This window comes from Liolophura sinensis, chromosome 1, assembly GCF_032854445.1.
Source record: "Liolophura sinensis isolate JHLJ2023 chromosome 1, CUHK_Ljap_v2, whole genome shotgun sequence".
Taxonomy (NCBI): domain Eukaryota; kingdom Metazoa; phylum Mollusca; class Polyplacophora; order Chitonida; family Chitonidae; genus Liolophura; species Liolophura sinensis.
The window spans coordinates 13524451-13548765 of NC_088295.1; the positions used below are offsets into that span (position 1 = coordinate 13524451).

The 24315-nt window shown below is 38.9% G+C and overlaps 1 protein-coding gene across 2 annotated transcripts; it reads left to right on the forward strand.

The window, feature by feature from the left end:
• The first annotated feature begins 580 nt into the window (after positions 1-580).
• LOC135470081 (PDZ and LIM domain protein 7-like) lies at positions 581-24176 on the forward strand. 2 transcript variants are annotated; one of them, XM_064748826.1, is made up of 14 exons: positions 581-760; positions 8464-8615; positions 10307-10336; positions 13828-13921; positions 15162-15256; positions 16537-16715; positions 17517-17721; positions 18171-18374; positions 19788-19816; positions 20030-20231; positions 20857-21043; positions 21389-21509; positions 21925-22040; positions 22319-24176. In XM_064748826.1, the coding sequence occupies exons 1-14, from the start codon at positions 650-652 to the stop codon at positions 22397-22399; spliced, it is 1806 nt and encodes a 601-aa protein (XP_064604896.1). In that variant the 5' UTR covers positions 581-649; the 3' UTR covers positions 22400-24176. The 2 variants fall into 2 exon arrangements, with proteins under 2 accessions (XP_064604896.1, XP_064604904.1); XM_064748834.1 differs by lacking the exon at positions 10307-10336.
• The last annotated feature ends 139 nt before the right edge of the window (positions 24177-24315 follow it).

Consider the following 24315-nt stretch of genomic DNA (forward strand, 5'->3'; position numbering starts at 1 on the left):
TAAATATATCCATGGTATGTATAAAGATAACGTATGCATAAATATTATTTTAAGTTTTTGGTTGGTAAAAATGCTGTTCACTTAGCCGATAATAACGGGAAAAATTACAGTACCAGTTTATATGATTAATTTCTTAATTCAGGTTCTACATGTGAGGGAATGTCAGTTTTCCGATCATGCATATGAATTTCTGGTTGGATTGTTTGGTATTTTCAGCATTTTCCATGCATTAAGTAAGTCAGTTTCACACTCAGCTTAAGTAATTTAAAAGCATATTTATACCAAGAGTAAATCCAAGCAAATCTAGATGAATTGGACAGTTTGCGTAAGAATGGAACTTGTTAATTTGCTGTTAGAATAATATCTAGGTGGGGTTTTTTTTTTGTTTTTTTTTTTAAGTGAATACTCTGAAAGGCTTTTAATCGTATAGCTGAACAAAATGGGATTTTCTAATTGACGGAATGTAGAGTAGGCGGAAAACAGTTGACAGTGAATGCATCGAACCTGCTAGATTTATATAGCTGAGCGGTTGAGCGGAGGTTTGAGTGGGCCATGGCTAAAGGGCCGTGTGCAAAAGTGACTCAACTACAGACAAGCAGTGGCGGACGGTCGAAGGTGATCAGAGAGGTGTAAAATCACCGGCATAACCATGTCAGTGTTGAACTTGGAAGCGAAATTAGAACGGGTGGACCCTTCGACGCCATGGGGATTTCGAATGCAAGGAGGAAAAGACTTTAGCAGTGCCTTGACAATACAAAGAGTGAGTATATGATACACAGTGACTGAGCCTCGCGCTGGCTGGAGTCGAGCTACAGACTTGTTCATTATTGCCTTTTATAGCCTACTAACAGTTCAGCTATAATGATAGTTACAGCGACTGTTCCAGGCCTAGCAGACTATATGGTTGTGAGTTTATGAAGAAGTGTCATTTTAGAGGTACTACTTCGGTGATAGGAGGCATGAGACAGGAGAGAAATTGCGGAAAATTCTGATCACATTCCTCTCATTCCTGGCCGGTGTAGAAGTGTGTCACGGACGTCATCGGTCGCCTACCTCCATTGACGGGCGGCCGTGTACACTGCATGTGTCCTTAATAGAGGCTATGACCTCTCCTCTTACAATACTTCGTGTGACGTCATACAGGTTAAGTGACCCCCTCGCACCCCATCCCATCCCATCCCCTCCCCTCGCACATAGGTCAGCATATATCTCATGTAGGACCCTATAGACTCGATGCCTATATTTGCCTACATCCCATCACCTTGCACATTCGTTCTCTGAATTAAAGTTTTAACCTGCTGGAGACTAAGCTGATTCTCTGGGGGTCTCTAAACCTGTTTGGAAATCTTGACCACGGATGACAATTGACATACAGAAAAATTGGCCTTTGACCTTTTTGCCTCCTTTCACACTTCACACCTTGACCATCACATTACTTAGTTGTCATGTGGCCATCCATTGGCCAATGTGAAGTATGCACTTTTTGTTATTCTCACCGAGCCGTATGAAGCTCAAGAGTGGAAACATATGTCTATTTAGGCAGTACATATTATTATCTGTTGTTGTTGGAGGTGTTTTGTTCCTGAATATAGCCCTAAATATGCATGCATTCCACATGTGATTAAATTCAATTAGGCAATAAATGAGAACAGCTTGTCCATGGCATTGTCACCTACAGTCAGATTGTCGTGCTTTATGTGACCAATTATTTATTTATAAAGACACGTAGTTGTTACATCAGTGATGATAAGTAGAGTGAGCCTACAGATACAAATGACATCCAGATCTTCTGCTTATCTGACAGTTTTTCTGGTTTGAATGTTTGCCCATGTCTTGTGAGTGCCCATCTGTTTGTTAAATAGCTTTGTCTAGGCTTTGCTTTTTTGTACATATGTAGTATGTCTGTGATTATTTGTGTTTATTGGCTTCCTCTCAGGGTGTAAGTGGGAAGATCTGTCAGTAACCTGTGGATGGTCGTGGGTTTCCCCCAGGTTCTGCCCAATTTCTTCCCACCATAATGCTGGCCGCCATCGTATAAGTGAAATATTCTTGAGTACGGCGTAAAACACCAATCAGATAAATAAATAAATAAATTTGCGTTTATTATCTGTGTGTCTATAGTTTGTATATCTGTCTGTCTGCATGCGTGTAGAATTGATGCTGATTGGCTGTGTGGTGTGAGAAAAAGGTCAAGGCCTAGCTGAATTGTACATAAAGTTAGGAAATAGGTGGTGCATGTTTGTGTGCACTCAGCATGCAGAACTCTTGAGTTATAGGCCTATAACATTTGGTGTCAGCTAATCTGCATTTGCCCCTTTAAATTAAAATACAAACACATCATAAATTTTTGACACATTTCCTCCATCTTTTTCTTCTTGTGTAACTCTTTTTTTCCTGCAAACTGACAGCTTTCCTAATTTAACTGTTGTAAAGTGAGGTGATTTTTATTGTTTAGATTATGGACTTATATTGTGTGCAGAGGCTTAAAAGAAAGTAGACAACATTAAAAGCAGCCATATTGTTGAAAACTACCTAAATACCTTGGCTTATTTAAGCTTACTTAAAAGTTGAAAACAGCTAGTAAAATGCATTCATATACTTGAAATCAGATGCAGGGTTTACAGCTGAGGCATCCTCAATAACTTGTACATTGATACATGCAGTGTATCAAGCATATCACAAATAAGATCATTTCGGTGTTTATACAACTTAGTATGACCATGCATGGACAACTATAGATGGCATTATGGTATGACTTTTTCACAAATAGTGTGAAATAGAATTTGAAATTCATTTACCCTTCTTAGGTTACACATAAAGGCTCGTTAGAATTTACTCACCCCATATCTCAGGGCCCAAAAAGGCTGAGAACTCTAGTTCAGTCTAGGGTCACAGGGCTTGGATAGTGGAAGGCACACTGTGTGAGTGAAGACTGTAGGTGTTGGTCGCACCAGGAGTAGAGTAGATTAATACTAACAGTGACTGGTAGAGTGTTTGCATACAGGGAAATACACACCATAGTTTTGGCCACAGGGTGCTTGTTCTTCAGCTTAAGGGCACTTGTCGGGATGTAGAGACATCTAATACAGCTTATACTTCTCATCATGAGAGGTTATTGGGCTGTGTCAAGTGGACGGAGTTGTCCAAAATGATTTATAGGGCCTCAAAACATTGCATCTGATACCACTAAAAATTACCCACATAATTGCCCTTGTCAATTACTGTAGTAACATTAACTGTGAGTTGTAGTTTTGATATTGTAGCAAAATAATGGTAACATAATCAGAATTTATACTGGCCTGTGATAAGATAAAATTGGAAAATGAGATGACATTGACATTATTGTCTTTACATGCAGTTAGCTGTGATTGGGCAACAGTGCAATTTTTTATTATATCAAATTGCATGGAAGCTGTAAGGAAAATATTGTAATAACTCATCATCATTTTAAATAAGTTTCCACTTGACAGAAGGCTATAGTTACCTATTTATTTATAATGACAGAATGTGCATGCTCATTTTGAAAGAAATTGCAGTTAATTACCAATGACAGGCTTTTTCCTTAAAAAGGTTATTTTTTACTGATTCTGTGATCAGATTTTACAAGCATATCAGACAGTACATCTGTCAGTTTCCAAACAAATGTCTCCTGAATATGGCCGAACCACAAAGCTTGTTTAATATGACAATCATGGCAAAGCCTAGAGCATAGCTCTCTGTCAGTTTATTGATGTCATGTCACAGCGACCTTTACATGTAGCTAAGGTCACAGTTGAGGTTACTAAGGTTAGGATGTTACATATCTGTTTTGATGCTGACTCCATATTTGCAGTGATCTGCTATATTATATCTGTACGGGTATGTACATCATCAGCTGCTTTTTTTTTTTTTGGTAAAGATTTATTTCTATGTTGTTCTATAGATGTTTAGCATACGCAAATATCCTAAATCTGTACATTGCTTTTTTGGAATATCTCTGAAATTTGTGTCAGCCTATTTTCATTTTAAATCACTTTAATAGACCTACCAGTACTGATTTCATATTTTATTAATGTACATGTATAAAATCTGCTTTAAATTCATATTAATTATGAAATCAAGACCTTTGGTCAAAGGGGATAAGATCCTTGTAAGATCGTCCACACCCATACTCTTGAACATGCATCTTGTTGATAACTGTAATCTCTTTTCCTTCTTGAGCTAAGAGAACATATACTGGTGTGTTAAATTGAGGTTGTCAGACTATGTGTTAATGGTAAGTATGTTACCGATCTCTTCAAATATACCTGATTAAAAAACTATGTAGATAGTGTTTCAACAGATGTGAATTGATAGCAGTCATAGTGATTTACAGATGTTATGAAGTCTGTAATATTGTACATGGGTATGTGATAAGGCTAAGAGACTGTCCCTGATGTGCATGATGGTGCATGTGTACATGTACCAGATGTGCAGCGTTAGTGAGGATGGTGAGGAAATGTGCTTATGTTCATTTGTCAGTTTGTAATTGTGCATTCAGAGGAAACTTGAAGATGCCCCTCTGTCTTGTGTCATCACAGTCTGAGTCATTCTGATATCCCTGCAAGATTCACAGATGTACTTATAAAAAAACTCCTAGCAAGCTGAATCAACCATCGATGACAGCCGATGAAATGTCAATACAGCTGTGCGTTTGAAGCTACCATCCTGTCATTCTGCGTATGCATTACATCTTTCTGTGAGGCATGAAGATCATTTATTATTCATATAAATAAGTGAAATATGATTTTCTTTTCACGGATAAAAATTATATTTTAGTGCTGTTGTTGTCCGCAGTCCTTCTAAAGGACACACGAAAAGGAACCCTAAAACAATGATTATGGTTGTGAGGGGAAATCTTATGAATGAATTTATGCCAGACAGACATGGATATTACCGTATCTTGGTGAACACATTAATATTCTGCACTTCACCGGCTTGTTATTGTAAGTCTCCTTTGAGTATAATACCCTTGTTCTGTTTTACTCGTTCATACATGTTTTTGACATTTTGACAAACAGTCACTCAGTCCAGCATTGCTTGGTTAAATTGGTCACACCCTAACTTTTAACATGGGCATGGACTTTTTACATGATGTCGCACTATTGTGCATTTCACTATGCTGTTTAGTTCACTATTTTTCCTATCATTCCCCAGCCCGTCAGCTTCTTTTGTATGAGTAAAGAGAAGCTATATCTTAAAATTTCTTCTTTGGTCATAATCTCTATCATTTCTTACCTTTAACTTTTGACATCTTCCTTCTGACTGGTTTTGTGGGATATAGGGAATTGTGGGATAACTGAGGTATTATCATCACCTTACCTCTCATACACTTTGGCTGGAAGACTTTGATTTACAAATCTACAAATCTGTTTTATCTGTGGTAAGATAGCTTTAATACTATGAGTCTGATGTGATTACTTCATGAAACTGTTCGTCATGATGGGATGATGAAGTTAACCAGGTGTGCATGTATCTGCAAACAGTATAAATATGATCGGAAGAACACCATTGACCAGGTAAATCTGTGGTTTAAGCTGACATGTACGTTTTTTGTTGTATGTGACTCACAGGTAGGTAATTATTCCAACTTTGTATGCACGCTGTGTGTGTGTGTGTTCGCATTGAAAGGAAAGTTATCTTGCATTACTACCCATGTACTTGGTCAGATATATAAGTATATTTACTGTTGACCATCTTCGTATTATTATGGTTTTTGTTATGGAAGCCTTGGCGTCTATGAATGTTAAACTCATAGAATAGATAGGACTTCGAAAATGTATTTCTTGACAATGATTGCAGTTTAGACTCAGCATGTGCATTATACCCAGCAAGTACATTATACACAGCATGTGCATTGTAACACAGCATGTACATTTTACACACCATGTACATATACACAGCATGTATGTTATGCACAGCGTGTACATTATACATAGCATGTACATAATACATAGCATGTGCATTATACCCACTGTATGGATTATGCACACCGTGTGCATTATACACACCATGGATATTATACACACCATGCCCATTGTACACACCATGTGCATGATACACAGCATGTACATATACATAGCATGTACATTACATACAGCATGTACATAATACACAGCATGTGCATTATACCCACTGTGTTCATTATACACACTGTGCACTATACACACTGTATGCATTATACACACCATGTGCATTGTGCACACCATGTGCATTGTACACACCATGTGCATTATACACACCATGTGCATTATACACACCATGGACATTATATACATCATGTCCAGCTCATGCTGGCTTCCTATCTGGTCTGCCAGCAACCTGTGGATGGTCGTGGGTTCCCCCTGGGCTCTGCCCGGTTTCCTCCCACCATAATGCTGGCCGCCATTGTATAAGTGAAATCAAATACCAATCAAGTAATAATCAAATAAATCAAAAAATATACACATCATGTGCATTGTACACACCTTGCACATTATACACACCATGCACATTGTACACACCATGTGCATTATACACACCATAAATGTTGCATGTGTGAACATAGTGGCCGAGGAATTCCTGACACAACTTCATGAAAGGTCTGTTTAGCATATAACTTGCTTGTGATGTTGCTAATGTCGGTGCAGCGAGATGTTAGACCATTGTGCACAGCCCCCTCTGATGTGTTACATAGATTACAAGGTGGCTGGTATTCAAGGCAAACTGTAGACTCCCCCTCCTTGTTACTTGTCTGTGCGAACAGATGGTTCTGAGCGTGCAGATATAGTGTCTCATTGCTGGCTTGAGAGGGAGAACATTTTATACATGTAGCTAGTACTATGACAATACTGGACAATATTACTCCATGGTCAATTTTTTCTCACACTGTTTCAATATATATATATATATATTGTATTGACTTGATTTGGTAAACCTATACGAGTGCACACATAATGTTGTGCTTGGTGCTATTGTCCTGAAGGATTGGCAGCGCAGGCTTATCTGTCCCTCTCTACAGTATAATGATTGGGTAATTGAGCACAGTGTTTGTAATTGGCCGCTGTACTGATTAATCAAGCATTTTGTACGGGTAAATGAAGTCCTGGCTCAGATAGTGTATAACAGCTGTTAGAAGAGTTTGGTGTTTACCTTAGTGTTATTCCATTCCACCTTCAGGGATATGCAGAATGTAAACTTCCCAAATTTAGCCACCCATTAAAAAGTTCCTCAGCTCAGGGCAAGTTACATATATATACACACGTATAAACTGAATGTCAGGTTGAAGGCGTACAGTTCAAGATGAAAGAATTCTCTTGAATGAAAACCTTGGTACTCTAGTTGTGATTTTAATGTAATATATATCTGCCTGTGAATGCAAGGTAAAAAAACACACATGGCATGACATATTCAGTTAGTTTTAGAAAAAAGTCTATTCATGAAGATTGGATGTTGATTCATCATGTTCATGGAGAATGCTGGCTGGGTCAGACAGGATTCATTCACATTACATGTGTTCAACAACAAAACTGGATTCATTCCATGATATTGCTGTTGTGAATGTATGCATATTCTATGTTGATGAAGCAGGTTACACAAGAAAATACAAATGTATAGTGTTTTACTTTGTATCCATAAATTGGCAGCTGTTTATTGAAGCATTTTAGCAACACTGTAATTTAATGTAACCACATGTATCATTGTGTGTGGCTGGGCTAGAATGGCACAGTTATCATGATAGCACAGTTTGCCAAATATTGATGATTTCACTGAAACACTTGCTACTTGCTATCAAGAGGACAATCCTGATGACTGCATGACAAATTCAACTCAATAATGCACAGTTTTTCTGTTTTAGCAAAATTGTTGTTTGAAAAGTGTGCTTATTTCATACATCTTTTTGTTTGACTCAGTGAACCAGGTGTATGCACCATTCGCCAGAGATGTGCTGGTTGTTCAGAACAGACATGGACCCACCACTCCCATCCCCCATGCCCTGTGACATCACAGTTTGATGGTGTAATTACTATGTCATTGTTGTGGTGTTTTAAAATAGCTACAATGGATGAAGGACTTGTTAGACTTTTTATTTTTCAAATTCAAAATTAGTGCTTGTAAAACTTATAATTTCGGAATATATATTTTCTAATTGGAAAGATAGTATCAATTCCAGAATATCTATTCAAGAAAGAAAAATGACCTCATGGCAGTGGTGGGGTCTTAATAACGGGCGGTACATACATAGGTGTTTCTCCGCCTACACGTGCTTGAGTGTTATTTGCAGTATACAGCAGTAGGCTGAGGTTTGTAGCCGGCTTGTCAGCCTGTACTGCAGCACTACATCAGTACATACTGCTATAAATGCTCATCCTTAAATGGACCCTGGATGTTCAGCGAGTCCCTTATCATGTTCTCTTACTTACAGCCTGCTAACAAACTCACCCCTATCTCTCTGTCTCATTGTAGGTTAACCCAGGAAGTCTTGCAGCAAAATGTGGCCTGCAAGTGGGAGATATCATTTTGAAAATAGGGAACATAAGCACAGACATTCTCCGGCACAAGGAGGCCCAGGATATGATCATAGCTTCTGGGGATAAGCTTGATCTATTACTACAGAGGTAAATCTTAGTGTTCACAGCAATTCCAGCTACTGTACACCACAAATGAAGACTTGTCTACTCGCAGGCCTGTAACTTCCTGTGCTGCCATCCAGTTGTAGGGCCTACTATAGCAGTTAAACTTTGATTGAAGATTTTGGTAACTTTCCTAATGAATTAACTTAATAAGTCAGCCTGTGGCATTCTCACCTAGACAATTATAAGGCCATATACTAAAAAACTTTCTGGAAGTTTTGGTTAGTTTTCTATAAAAAAATGGGCTGTGATAAAACATGGTGGAGGCTCTGAATGTTGTTAGGTACAGGCCCAATGATACTCTCTGTGATGGCGTTCATGTGATCAAAAATTCTGCGTTAGTAAATTTTTGTGAAAAGTGAGTTGAACTGAATGCAATGTGAATTTCATGCCCATTTTCTTTGGAACATGCACAGTAAAGTTTGTCTGGTATGGAAGTTAATTTTATATAGGTTACAACCACAATGATGATTGTGCCTGTCATAAAACTTTAATACTTTCATTGCTCAATATTATATAACTTGTTGTCTTGAAATGTTCTGAAATTGCTTTTATTATCTAAATCAAATATTTTTGCTTTTCCGTCTGGATCAAAATACATATATCCTATTTGAATTGTTAAACAATTTATTTTCCCATATTTGATTTTGTGTGAAGATCTGTTTTATCTGTGTGAAATAGATAATGTTTGAGTTGACTACCTATTTTATCAATTGAGTATGTATTGTTTTAATTGAATAACCGTTGTTTTCGTTGAATAGTCAGTATTTTATTTGACCATTTTTGTGTGCTTTTGGAATGTTCATTTGCTTAAGTTGAATACCCAGTCGTTTATTAAATATATCCAGTGTGCAATTTGAACACTCCTTCGCTTGAGTTGAGTACCCATTGTTTCAGTTGAGTACCCATGGTTTCAGTTGAATACCCATTCTTTTCTCCAGTTCAGTATACCCAGTGTGTCAAATGAATATTTGGTGTACTTGGTGAATGCGCATTTATTGTAAAGGATATGCCAGGTTTTAGTTAATCACCCCTGATGTTGGTTGAGTAGCTTATCTGTTTGTTGAATAACCATGCTTTCACTTTGAAACCCAGAGTTTTATGGTTTATAAGCCCGCTGCTTGACACCTTTCCTTTACAAGGTGTTGCTAGTGTTGATATTTTTTTCATGAAAATCAAGAAGTGAAAGTATACATATGTATACCAGTATTATTTTTTTTTTTTTTTTTTTTTTTTTTTGATTGGTGTTTTACGCCGTACTCAAGAATATTTCACTTATACGACGGCGGTCAGCATTATGGTGGGTGGAAACCGGGCAGAGCCCGGGGGAAACCCACGACCATCCGCAGGTTGCTGACAGACCTTCTCACGTACGGCCGGAGAGTAAGCCAGCATGAGCTGGACTTGAACTCACAGCGACCGCATTGGTGAGAGACTCCTGGGTCATTACGCTGCGCTAGCGCTTTAACCGACTGAGCCACGGAGGCCCCTATACCAGTATTAAGTTACAAAGGATGTCAAAAATTAGCTGTACATAGGTGTTTGTTGATGTTATTGCCTCTACACAGCTTGAACAGTATATAGTTCTGTACCAGAAGTAGCTGGAACATATAAGTCTCTGTCATCAGGATCCTCAGGAGGTTTTGTAAGAAGGGTATTATGTTTTATGATTGAAGAATTCGTGAGAAATCCCAGTTAGGCCAGAGGTAAGTGCCTTGACTGCATTAGGGTTTGAACTGTCATCGTACATGCTAGAGTAGAACTGATCAGTGCTAACAATTTAACAACTTACATGAAATACCTGCAAATAAGAACCTATAAGCAATGGATAAAAGCATATTGACTACAAGAATACAATTCATTTCATGATAAACAGGTGAAAAGAAGAAAAAACAAAACAAAAAACAAATCTGGGATACAAAATTCATTAACATGTATGTAGTCATGGATTTAATTGTGTGTTCTGTTTGAACAACGTACTTCTTAATGAATCAATCACCAGAAAAATTGACAAATATATATAACCCCACATGTAAATTGTGAACATGATGCTATATTGAAAGCCAGCCAAAGAGGAGCTCTATAAATAGTGATCTAGTGCATGCAGGCTCAGTCCACTTTGGCAGGCGTTTAAGACCATGTACATTCCCGTGTTTATCTGACTAGACGGGCTGTAACATTATACACCAGCACCCACAAACAACAGGCACATGTGTTGTTAACTGCATGTCAAATTAACCAGTTAATGTATCATTGAATATATTGTCAGTTTCAAATCAGGGAAGCTCAGAAATTCTGTAGCTTCTGTCTGAACTGTCAGTGTTGAGCAGTGAATATTTCTGATGTGTACAATGCATGGAAACTTGAGGTAACAAGCTAGCCATTCCCTGTTAGAATCAGTCTTTTCAGCATGTGTTTTCTTCAGGACATTCCAGTCAACAAATATGACCAGTACAGCTAAAGTGGCAGTGAATATGGCTGATAACTGATGGTATATATTGGGCAGATTTTGATGGTTTATACCATATACAAAGCTAATCTTGAATGTAAATGAAATTCAATCTACTAGGAGTCAGCAAAAACCATTTATCTTCCACTTTGGCATTACTTTATACCTGCAGACTAAATGAAATGATAGGTGATCAGAGATTGTCTACAGATTCAAATAGCAAATATTATAATGTAGTGCTGTATTCAAAATTGTTGAGTTTTGACACATTGTGCTTCAGATATATTGGCTAGTGTAAAACATTTTGCATGTTGTGTTCTTGTCAAGCATAAGTTTCCGCGAGAGCCAGTTTTTCAAGGGGAGATAACTTTATATATTATGCCTAAAGGACGATCACAGAAGCCAAGAATGTCAAGTTTAGGTGGACTATCTTTTCATCAGCCCTTTATAAGCCATGGTGCATGAAGCGCATCGTGAAGGACACTGCATAACAATCGCCTGTGTTTTATGTGAATGATCTATTGCGATAAACCAGAGATCTTTATACAGCATTTTCAGTAATCGTTCAGGTGTATATGACATGTACAGCAAGGTACTATTGTAGTGTGAAAAGTGTTTTTGTGTGTCATTCGTCAGTCATTGTGTATGCTACCTGTATACCTGTGTGTGTGTGTGTGTGTGTGTGTGTGTGTGTGTGTGTGTGCTTTGTATGCATGCCCACACTCCAGCCAGTGTACACCACACTTTACAGACCCTATGTCTTCTCTGACAGTGCAGGATATGGCAATTGTTAGTCAAGGTTCATGTGTTTCTGATCCATTGATATGGGCAGAAAATAAATCCCACAACAAAAACAAGGCCTAGCTGTTAAACTTACGTCAGAAGAATTACTTTTAAGCCCTTCATATCTTGGCAATCATGCTACAAACACCCTTGAAGTCTGGTCCAGTCTAGTCAAGATTTATGGTCTTGGGTGCACAGAGCTAGGTCACCTTGTTTTCATATAAGGTTTTTATTGCGACATGTTAATAAGTGACTTTGATGTAGTTAGAGAGGGAACAGATGAATGGCAAATATATTGACAGTAATACCTATACATTGATAACAAGTGCTGGCTAAGCTTTCGTGGTCTTTTGCCAGGTGATTGGAAACCTGATCCAATTATGTGGGTGTGAGAGTGTTAGTGTGAGGCTTGTACTCTCTACTGGTTGGTCTGAACACAGTTGTATTTGATTCTGCATGGCAAATCCTGACTGACAATGCCTGCAATGTACTGTAGTGTGTATATATGTGTGTATAATCATGTTACTCTGGTCTGGGCAGAGTACTATAGACCATAGAGTATGGTATTCCTGCTGTGGTCTTACCTCCATACATTTGTACAGGTACCCGGTAAAGTGTGATGGTTTCCTCCACCCATAAGCCACCAACCACCACATCCACCACCCATAAACCCACCAACCACCACATCCACCACCCATAAGCCACCAACCACCACATCCACCACCCATAAACCATCAACCACCACATCCACCACCCACAAACCACCAACCACCACATCCACCACTCATAAGCCACCAACCACCACATCCACCATCCATAAGCTACCAACCACCACATCCACCACCCATAAGCCACCAACCACCACATCCACCACCCATAAGCCCACCAACCACCACATCCACCACCCATAAACCCACCAACCACCACATCCACCACCCATAAGCCACCAACCACCACATCAACCACCCATAAACCACCAACCACCACATCCACCATGCATAAACCACCAGTTCCCATATTCACCACCCATAACCCACCAGCCACCACCACTCATATGAAACTGGCATCCACCAACAGTGAGGCACTGACCCCCACGAACAATAAATCACTGACCACCACCACCATAAGCCACGAACCACCATCACCCAAAGGCCACCAGCCACCTATCATAAGTCAACAGTACAACGTAAAATCCCACATAAATACATAAGGCACCAACCACCACTGATGAGCCATCACTCATAAGCCACGATCACCAATCATAAGCCACGATCACCACTCATAAGCCACTGACCATCACGACTCACTTGATTTTCTACATTTGAAGCACTGTATGGAAATGCCCCTTATTTAAAATTGCAGTCCACATGTATGCACATGTGATGGCTGCAGATGTACATAGCCAATGAGCTATATATACAGTTGTGTGTATATATATATCATCTGGTTACCATCATGCTTAGCAGCACATGGATATTAGTTACAAAGGGAGATAGTACTGAAGTACATGCACATACATGTATATATGACTAGGCTATACAGACGCAATGACATGGTGCTCTCCGATTGTACGTGGGAAGGTCTGCTATCTACCTGCGAATGGTGGTGGGTTTGCCCTGGGCTCTGCCTGGGTTCCCCCAACTGAAATACTGGCCGCCATCATACAGGTGAAATATTTTTCATTACAGCATTAAACACTAATCAAATAATAATAAAAAAAATCAGTCACATGGTTATGGTTGCAGGCAAATAATAATTTAGTGGTTTTTAAGGAGTTTCTTTCAACTCTTTCAACTTTCAACTCTTTCTTTCAAAAAGTTCTCTGTGTCTTTATGTTGTATGGTGAATAACTATTTAAGCTGAGAAAGCAGCTATGGAGTTAAATTATGCTTAGATTCACATGGTATATGATCAGTGAATTGAAAATCCTAATAAACCTACATTTTGTGTCTTTGTGTTTTACAGAGGAGGGCAACAAGCGCCAGCTACCTATGAGAAGTTCAATGCTCCATCTATATTTTCTCTTCAAAATCAGCAAACACCTTATTCCTCTCAACAGGTCCGTATAAGCCATGTAGACAAAAAGTATGTATGGAGAGCAGAAAATGTTGGATTATTTACTGACAGTTATGGATCTGTTCATCATAAATGCATACCTTGGTGTTCAGCTTTTTTTTGTCATTTCAGAGACTTATTTGAGTACAGTTTATCTGTTGTCTTAATTTGACATAGAAATTACAGGTATAAGGCAGGATTTACAGACATTGTGGTTCTATGGAGGATGTAATAATGTCAGTCCGCTGACAGTCAAATAAGTCAAAATTCAAGCCAAGTTAACTTGCAAAATTGGCTGAAAGTTTTTGCAAAATTTGTTCATGAAATGTTTAAGTGTATATTTTATAAACAATCAAACAGAATTTTATAAATAATCAAACAGATAGAGTCGGGGAGTGGGGGGGAGGCGCTGTGGCCGAGGGGGTTAGCACCATGTGGGAATGTGTGGCAGCAACCTGTGGATGTCAGTGGGTTTCCCAATGGCTCTACAAGGTTTCCTCCCACCTAAGTGAAATATTCTTGAGTATGCCGTTGAACACCAATCAATTAAATAAGTCAAACAAATAGACTGATCTTATATAATACTATTGAAATATTGTAAACCTTACACAGTTCAGGAAGCTGTGGCATTGGGTTGTATATCCCTCCTTATAAAATTGCCACTCCAAAGGGCCTTCATAAATGCTTGCCACACAGTTATGGCAACCAAGGTAGGGGAGAAGAGTATCATTCATAATGACAATACCATAATGTTAACTGACAGCTTTTGTCACACAATAACATACATCATAAATGCATCAAAGTGGAATTTTGTTGACAACAGTGGACACCACACTCTGGCTTTCTTTTTCATCTTCACAACAGTGGGTACCATACTCTAGCTTTCTTCTTCATCTTCAGTAGTTTGGACCCATATCAATGTTTTGTGTGCGTGAATGTATACATTAGATCAAACATATTAATTGATTTTAATACTAAATTTTGTTTTACTGCTTCTCAAATCAAGGATGTAAAACATATAGCACAGTGTACTTGTTCTCAGATGAAGGTTTGTGATAATATAATGTATGTAGCATCATTTCTTCTTCTGTGAAGGAAATGCCATAATAGTTTCCTTGCAAGTTATTTTTCCAATTGGCACACAATGTATCATTCAAAACTTAATCGAAAAATGGTGTCATAATCTCACTTTTTCCAGTTGTCTTATGACAAGAGGTTGTAATATCAGAGCTGTTTTGTTTCAGAATTACAATGCCGCCCCTAAGCCATTCACCCCAGGGGGAGGCAGTGCAGTGGATAACTTGAGTGGACGCCTCACTCAGGGACTATCCCTCAACAGGTAACCTATCAGGTGTCTGGTAGGGGCTCATTAAGCCTCAACCTTCTTCACTGTTATACTGCTCAATTGTGTCAGTGAACTGACTCCATACAAGTGATATCTCTCCTTTATTATGGTGTCTTCTGAGGAGTTAAGTTAGAAAACAGTTAATTTGACCCCACAGCCACCAAAATTTCTGTAGAGCACATAACATAGCATGTTACCTGGATTGTGCAGAGCGTGATATTTACAGGATTTAGAAAAAGTCCTTGTGCCTTGTTTTCTATAAAGAGTATGTGAGAGACTTTCTGTCTGACATCTTTTATACATATTCTGTTTATATTCTGATGCGATACTATCTGTGCATCTTACCAAAAATTGTGCTAGTTTACATCAGTGCCTGGTGTATCATACTTATGTCAGCTTGCTATGATACTCACCTGGATTCCTAAGAGCGACACCTATATTCTATAGATGATAAAAGTATTATAACTCTAATTCAGAATATCACCTGTAATTTGTCAATTCATTGCCACAGATTCTGTCATACTCCATCTGCATTTTACCTGTTTATTTTGGTTTGGCATATATATGTATGTTTATAGAGGATTTGAGCATGAGAATCATTCAGCTTGGTAGAGTCGATTAAGCGTGTGTTTGCATTCGCACTTCTGCATTGCGCATTTGTGTTTGTGACACAGCCTGTTGATTGATGCTGACAACCATTTGACTTGTGATTGTTTATCTTATCATAATTTAGGTTTGTTTGCAGTTTGTTTTGGTCTGGTGGCTGTTTGGGTTTATGCTATCCCTGACCGGCTATGGACAGACACCACGAGGTAGTGAAGAGTCTGACCAAAGCATCATGAAGCTATCAAACACCATAACATTGTACATGAAGTACAGCCTCAACTTCAGGAATGTGATGTATCCAAATTGTAATCATTGATAGCACAATCAAACTGTATTGAAGTTAAAATATAATTAAAATATGAATTCTGGGCTGTACTGTATGTATTGACTCGCTCTGGACTACAGATAGTCTGGGTTTTGGTGTACGACATTTCCACTGCTCTTGGACTACAGATAGTGTAGATTGTAGTATATGTATTGACTGAACAACAAATGGTCTAGGTTTTAGTCTACTACATTCCCACTGGTCCTGGACTACAGGTAGTCTGGGCTGTAGTGTATGTATTCACTGGCTCTAGACTACAGATAGTCTAGGTTTTGCTGTACTACATTTCCACTGCTCCCGGACTTTGATCATCAGAGCTATAGTGTAAATTTCCCATTGACAGTCCCCTCCAGTCTCAGATCAACTCCTCCCTATCCACCTCTAACACAGTCTCCCAGTCCCCAAAACCTAAATACCAGGCCACCTATGACAAGTACGCTGACCTGGATGATGAGAGGGACAGCTCCCAGCCCCAGGGGAAATCCTTTAAACGTCTCCAGGGGCTCATGGAAAGCGGAGAAGGTAGGACTGATAGATTTCATCACCAAACACACAAATATTCACATTGTTTTCAAGCTCTGTTCATTCTTTAGAAACTTACACAATCATGAAAATTTTTCACATAACTCAACCCATGTTATTGTTACCCTTCCTGTAAAGGTTTATTATTATTTTTTTTTTAGAAAATAGTTGTGAAAAATCTTTGTACCATATATACGAATTCAAAGGTATTTCATACGCACAGTCATAAGTAATATTTAAACTCTGCAGAGTTCCAAAGTAAGCCTGTGAGAACTGGCTCAGACACTATAGCACACAGAAGTGTACATGCAGCTAAGATATATAGGCTGTTTATATTTTATACTATTTCAGGTTCACTGTCATACATGTAGCTCACAATTCACTTGCCCTTTAGTTGATGTGAATACAGTGTGTTTTATTGGTAGTGTTTATTACTTTCTTCCTACTTTGCATGGTTTGAAGTGTGTACATTTTTGGCCTTGTATGATTTGGTTGTTTTTCCTAACTACAGAGATCCTTTTAGTTGTGTTCCCACTTTTTTTATCGGACACAGTTGGAATTTTATCAGACCATTTTGATTCATTCCAAATTGTTATTTTGATAAATTTGTGTCCACAGTAACTCACAATTTTGCAGAATTATCCCTGTATTTCAGGTGGAAAAATAAAGTTATATTTCTCTCTTTCTACAACTTCAGTACCAGTATATATAGTATAAAAGATTCACTGAAACACAGAGTTTGAATGGCTTACACTGTGAGGACTGTCACTAAAACTTTGTGGTGTGGTGTTTCATTTCCAGCCCCAAGCTCTGCCCTTCGACCCATTCCCAAATCGTCAAGTTCGTCTGTTCAGAACCGTGGACTCTCGAAGTCCCCAGAGACGGTGAAAGCCGTCATGAACTCTCAGTACAACACACCCATTGGGCTCTACTCGGGGGCTAATGTTATAACAACCTTCAAAGGGCAGGCTAAGGCCTTAACAGGGGAGGATGTATACATTCCTGGGTAAAGGCTCTTTTCATGTTAAGACATGCTAATAAATGTTGGTTATACTTCAAATGTTCATCAGGGGTTAAGGACTGTTCCCTGTACTCACTCATTTACATTAAAACCTCTCAGCACAAAGTATTTTGGATGTAGTTTTATTGGACTGCATATAAATTGGTCTTCTAGTAGACTAAGAAGCAGAGAAGTCCTTTGCTCTTTTTGATACATTTATGTACCTTTCTTCATATCATCTCGAATTTTGTTTATGTTATATGAATGTACAATGTGTTATGTTCCATTAATCTGTCATTCCATATGCCTTGAGCATCAGTTTTCCAGATAGTGAGTTACACTAATACATATATATGTGTGTATGTATGCTACATGTTACATTGTTGCAATAATTGCAAGTACCTGGTTTTGCTGTGGCATGAGTGCATGATTTGAGAATTTTTATTCACATGTAGGGGTGACGAGAAAGCATCATCGAACATCAACAAGAATTCGTCCAATGGTAATGTAGAGGATATGGATGAGTTTGGGCGGAAAAAGTACCATCCATCAGAGACTTTTCGAATGGTTCAGGAGCAGGAGTCAGGGCATGTGGCACAGGAGCCTGACACACAGGGACGCTCTAAGGCCTTCAAACTACTGGAGCAAAAATTAGAGGGGTAGGATGATGGGTTGCCTGTGGGTATGATGAGTGGGGATGGATAGCGAGAAATATTGGACAAGCTGGTTGTTAGGTGGAATAGGCTATATCTAGAAATCCAGTTAGCGTGAGGATAGGTAGGGAGAAGTATTGGACAAGCTGGTTGTTAGGTGTCATAGGCTATACCTAGAAATCCAGTTAGCGTAGGGATGGGTAGGGAGAAGTATTGGACAAGCTGGTTGTTAGGTGCAATAGGCTATGCCTAGAAATCCAGTTAGTGTGGGGATGGGTAGGGAGAAGTATTGGACAAGCTGGTTGTTAGGTGCAATAGGCTATATCTAGAAATCCAGTTAGCGTAGGGATGGGTAGGGAGAAGTATTGGACAAGCTGGTTGTTAGGTGTCATAGGCTATACCTAGAAATCCAGTTAGCGTAGGGATGGGTAGGGAGAAGTATTGGACAAGCTGGTTGTTAGGTGCAATAGGCTATGCCTAGAAATCCAGTTAGTGTGGGGATGGGTAGGGAGAAGTATTGGACAAGCTGGTTGTTGGGTGCAATAGGCTATATCTAGAAATCCAGTTAGCGTAGGGATGGGTAGGGAGAAGTATTGGACAAGCTGGTTGTTAGGTGCAATAGGCTATACCTAGAAATCCAGTTAGTGTGGGGATAGGTAGGGCGAAGTATTGAACAAGCTGGTTGTTAGGTGCAATAGGCTATACCTAGAAATCCAGTTAGCGTGAGGATGGGTAGGGAGAAATATTGGACAAGCTGGTTGTTAGGTGCAATAGGCTATACCTAGAAATCCAGTTAGTGTGGGGATAGGTAGGGAGAAGTATTGAACAAGCTGGTTGTTAGGTGCAATAGGCTATACCTAGAAATCCAGTTAGTGTGGGGATAGGTAGGGAGAAGTATTGAACAAGCTGGTTGTTAGGTGTAATAGGCTATACCTAGAAATCCAGTTAGTGTGGGGATGGGTAGGGAAAAGTATTGGACAAGCTGGTTGTTAGGTGAAATAGGCTATACCTAGAAATCCAGTTAGTGTAGGGATGGGTAGGGAGAAGTATTGGACAAGCTGGTTGTTAGATGTAATAGGCTATACCTAGAAGTTCTTGTAGTCCACTTCCTCTTGAGTTTACTCAAGGAGCATTGATACTAAGCATGCAAACACTGTTCAGCATGAGAAGCACTTATACTTGTCTTGATGGGAAACACGGATGCACTCTGACCGGATGGCCAGTTGATGGGCTTTGGAAAATGTGATGCACATTATAATACATGTCAGTTCAAAAAATATTTTCATATTTAATCCATCTTTACTGATTGTGACAAACATCGGGAAGCTTCAAGACAAAAGTCCAGAGAGAACCTTTAGAGCACTGTATCTGTTTTAATCACATTTTATGCTTATTTTTTTCTCTGATTTATTTTTGTAGAAATAATCCACCACCTCCGCCAGCACCTGGTAAGCATGCTCAATATTTCTTGAAATATTATATTTTCTTTTTCCTTCAGTATTGTGGATCCTAGCAGATATCAGAAAAGAATTCTTCACTGATTAGCTCTTAACTCTTAAATAGTTCTTGCATGAATGTAATATGAAATATTCCATCTCCTCTATGCATTTTACGCACAGGGCCAGTCTAAGTTTGCTGAATTATCTTCCCTTATGTTGAAGGCCCTCAACCACCATGGGCTCAGTCCAAATCCACCCCAGCTCCATCCAGCAACAGAGGATGGCAACCCTCATCTGCCATGAAATCAGGTGCAGCCCAATCCTCAGGGCAGGGGCCAATGAGGGGAAGGAAGGGAGACGCTGTCACCAATCCTGGACAAGTTGGTAGACAGCCAATCTGTTCGTCTTGTGGAGGGCCTGTTAGGTAAGGGAGCTCACTGTGCTCAAGTGTGACCCCCTTTTTGTTAATTTTTTCTGTTTTCAGTCCTGATAGACAATTGACATGTTAGGAGTCAATAATTATTTTCTGTATGCAAATATTATTTTTTCTTTACACATTGGATACTGATATTGTTAATTTCTTTCACACAATGAGGAGTGCTGGCTCGCTTGGCCAAAACCTCTGACCAATTAGGTCACTCAGTGTGGATCACCTGTGGCTTAAAGTTGAAAGGTTTATGAGGCATTTAGCAAAGGGCAGTAGTTTAATTTGGGTGGACCAGTTTCCTCCACCCACGAACCTGATGGCTGCTGTATAGAAAAAAAACTGGTTGAGTACTGCATCCAATACCAATCAAAAATATTTAGATAAACAAACTCGGACCTTGACATTTTTCATCCTCCTCACTTCCATTGAATACATTAGTATTTCTTCAGGTTGTGCATTTAATCTATTACATCTTGTTGTCCTTATGTGAGTGAGTAAATTGAAAATGAACAGATAGTAGCAATCATTTATGAGTGAATAAGAGCTTAAATCTGAAAATAACATACGAAGTGTGAGTATGCTAACATTAAGCAGATGTATAACCTTTGAATAACTGTTGCAGAGGCCCATTTGTTATGGCGATGGGGAAAACCTGGTGCCCTGATCATTTTGTCTGTGCCAACCCGCAGTGCGGGGTGAAGTTAATTGACATTGGCTTTGTAGAGGAGGGAGGTTTTCTGTACTGTGAGCGTGACTATGCCCAGCACTTTGCCCCTCACTGCAAGAAGTGCAGTGCTGCCATCATTGGGGTAAGTTTGGGGTAGCCTTTCTGCTGTTTCCTCTGAACTGTTGCTCAAGAATACCATGTACTGAATATAAAGCACTGAGAGGTTAGAACAACGAAACACGACTTGTTGGTCCAGTGTCAGTATGATAGTTTATTGTCTTCAGCATGATGATGATACTCTAGTGGCAGCAGCATTGCAGTGGCATGGAAGTGCCCTGCCATAGTATATACATGTGCTCAGGAAGGAAGGAGAGAAATGGGGAAGGGGGGATATTTCTGTTGTTGTAACAATTCATGCCATGACTGCTGTGTCATGCCCTTAACTGGTAATTGAGTGTTTGACACATTACTTGCATGCGTGTTGTAGGAGTGCGTGAATGCCCTGGGTGGCCAGTGGCACCCTGGCTGTTTTGTGTGTCACCACTGTAAGAAGCCTATTGGGGGTAACACCTTTCACCAGGAGGATGGCAAGCCTTATTGTGAAGATGGTCAGTCTTTTACACGTCAATGATCGTAATTTTTTGCTAGAGTAGGAACTGACAAGAATATTTTGTCTAATTACGAAGCCTGCCCAAGATGGTTTGAGTTCATATCAGGCTACATCAGTGTTGTTTCCACCTTTATCAGAGGTATGTGCAGGTTAACCATCTGGAATTGTGTTTATGGTAGGACCTATATGTACGTATACACTTGGAAGCATAGGATACTGTATTTTGGTATAACTGCTATGGAACTATTAAGACATCCATTGTACATACCCGTAAATGGAAACAAAAAGTGTAGATGTGACTGCATTTGTTTTCACTTTGTATTGCTGTGGGAAGGAAATTTTTCAAGGAGCATGGGTCTAAGGGTAGCATTGCTGGAAAAGAGTTTCCTGTGAAATTTGATGTTATGTTTCAGATTGGAATCGCATGTTCCAGACCATGTGCTATGGCTGTGACTTCCCTATTGAGCCTGGCGATCGCTGGGTAGAGGCCATGAACAAGAACTGGCATGCCGAGTGCTTTAACTGCCAGGTAAGGAATGGACAGTTGAGTATTTCACAGGCAAGCATTGCTGCCAACAGTGTTGATCATAACGTGTAGCAGACAGCAGATTGCATTACTGTACTGTGAAACATTTATGCATTAATTTTACTATCCATCATGATATATATGCAAAGATTACTGAGTTTATGTGTGTGTTAAAGTTTGACTATCTCTGTCCATTGCTAGTTAATAATGTGAAAGATGACATGGAGTGAAATGCTGAATTTTATAAAGGGTTTTCAGTGACTGGTGATATTTGTTTATAGCACTGCCAGGTGAACCTCGAGGGTCAGCCATTCTTCCCCAAGGGAGGTAAACCATTTTGTAAGAAGCACATGCGTCCCTAAACTGAGGATGATAGAGGGGAGTGAATCTCTGTGGTTGGGCCGTTAAGAGGATCAGAGGCTCAAAAGTGCATCTGTTTGACATCAAGGAAATGACCTGTCCTCTAAGTCACCACAAAGCCCATGAGTCCTGGTTATCCTGTGGCTGCATTTAGTTTCGGGAGGCTGATGCCCCTGCTGTGATTTTCGTGTACTTATAGTTTGGATTTGTGATTTAGTCGTCTGTTTGCGCTTCTCTATTGCTATAGGTCTGGTAGCTTGGGCCATAGGGCCTTTTTTTTGGTACCCTTACCTTGGGTTTTTATAGACATTGTACTTAAGCTTGATGCTTTGTAAAAGATCTAATGTATTTTAAGATATAACATACATAACTCAAAATAATAATAAACATGTAAATGATAACAGCATTGTTGAATATTCTTTCATATTTTCATCTTAAAAAAATACTAAATATACAGAAGAAAAGTTTTGTCTAGACATATTTGTATACTTTTATACAAAGAGCATGTGATCATTGTCTATAAATAGCAGGTGTTGTCAGGCTTTGGGCCTTAGAAATAAGTAATAAGCTGTCGTGGGCATAATTCATGACTTAAGACTGGCCATTTTGTATTCTTTTGAGATATGCTCCTCATAATCTGATTATTTGTACAGCAGTCATGTATATGTTACTATGTATTACTTTTGTGTATTTGTGTTCATACATGTACCAAGTGTTGTCTGCTGTCAGAATCTTGAGAAGGGATTATGATTACTACATCTAGTTGTCACTGAAATATAGGCTGTCTAATGCTTAACACCTGCATTGCTTGTGGAGTCCTACCCACTGTTCAGGTTTCAAATTGTAAAGAAACAAGTTTCATAAAGTGTAAATCTTATAACTTTATAATATCCGCATGAAATACCAAAAACAGAAACAACGTTGCCACTAAGTGGCATTCAACAGAAATGTTACCACTGATAAGTGTTCATTATTGCATTTCTACTGCCAGATGTAATATTACATCTATTGAGTGATTTACACACTAATGGAAGAGTACTGTAATATGTTACTGTCATGTTAGGAGCAACTGTGTGTTCTGCACCTTCACTATGTTTGTACTTCTAAACTATTGATTGTTAAGTATGTGTCAGACATGCATGTACTGTGATGTACCCTGTGCTTCCTGTTATTTGTCAAGAAAATTAAATACTGTTTTTACGTGTTTATTAAGGTGGAGGGGAGACTTCTCCAGTGATACAAATGCATAAGGTAGGTAAACCCATGTTTACATTTAAAGAGTAACATCGGGTGATCTTGTTTTCTTGTCTTAGTGACACCATTTCACTTAGGTGTGAAGATGTGGTAAACAGAGATGACAATCAAGCCAAATGGAAAACTTCATGAAGCAAGTGAAAATGTCAACTTTATACATGTATTTGCACATTTTGAGCTATGCAACCAAAGGGCTCTTTATGATCATGATAATAATAATTACTTGTGATAAGTTGATTTATGGGGGAAAAAGAGCAAAGTTTGCCTCACAAGCTGAATAATTAGTCAGGGCATGGCCACTAAAATAATTGGTTACCTGAATGTGGCACTAAATGTGTGGTTTTGGATCAGAGACTGTCAGCATTGACTTTATGATTAATTTTAACTTGTGCAAAGGGTGTGATCTCTCAAACCATTTTTTTGTGTTTTATGATTATTGATTTTATAGAAATTTCTGCTTGTTTGTATAGTAGCATTACTATCTATTTGTGCAAATTATTTATATTAAAGGAAAGTTCAATGTGATTTCTCGTGTTGACTTCATTGTTTCTGTCCTCTGAAATATCAGATACAATTTACTTCTGGAGTTTAGTGTTGCCAGTTAACATGGAATAAATGAATGAATGAATGATTATGGCTTAACGCCACATTGGCAATATTTCAG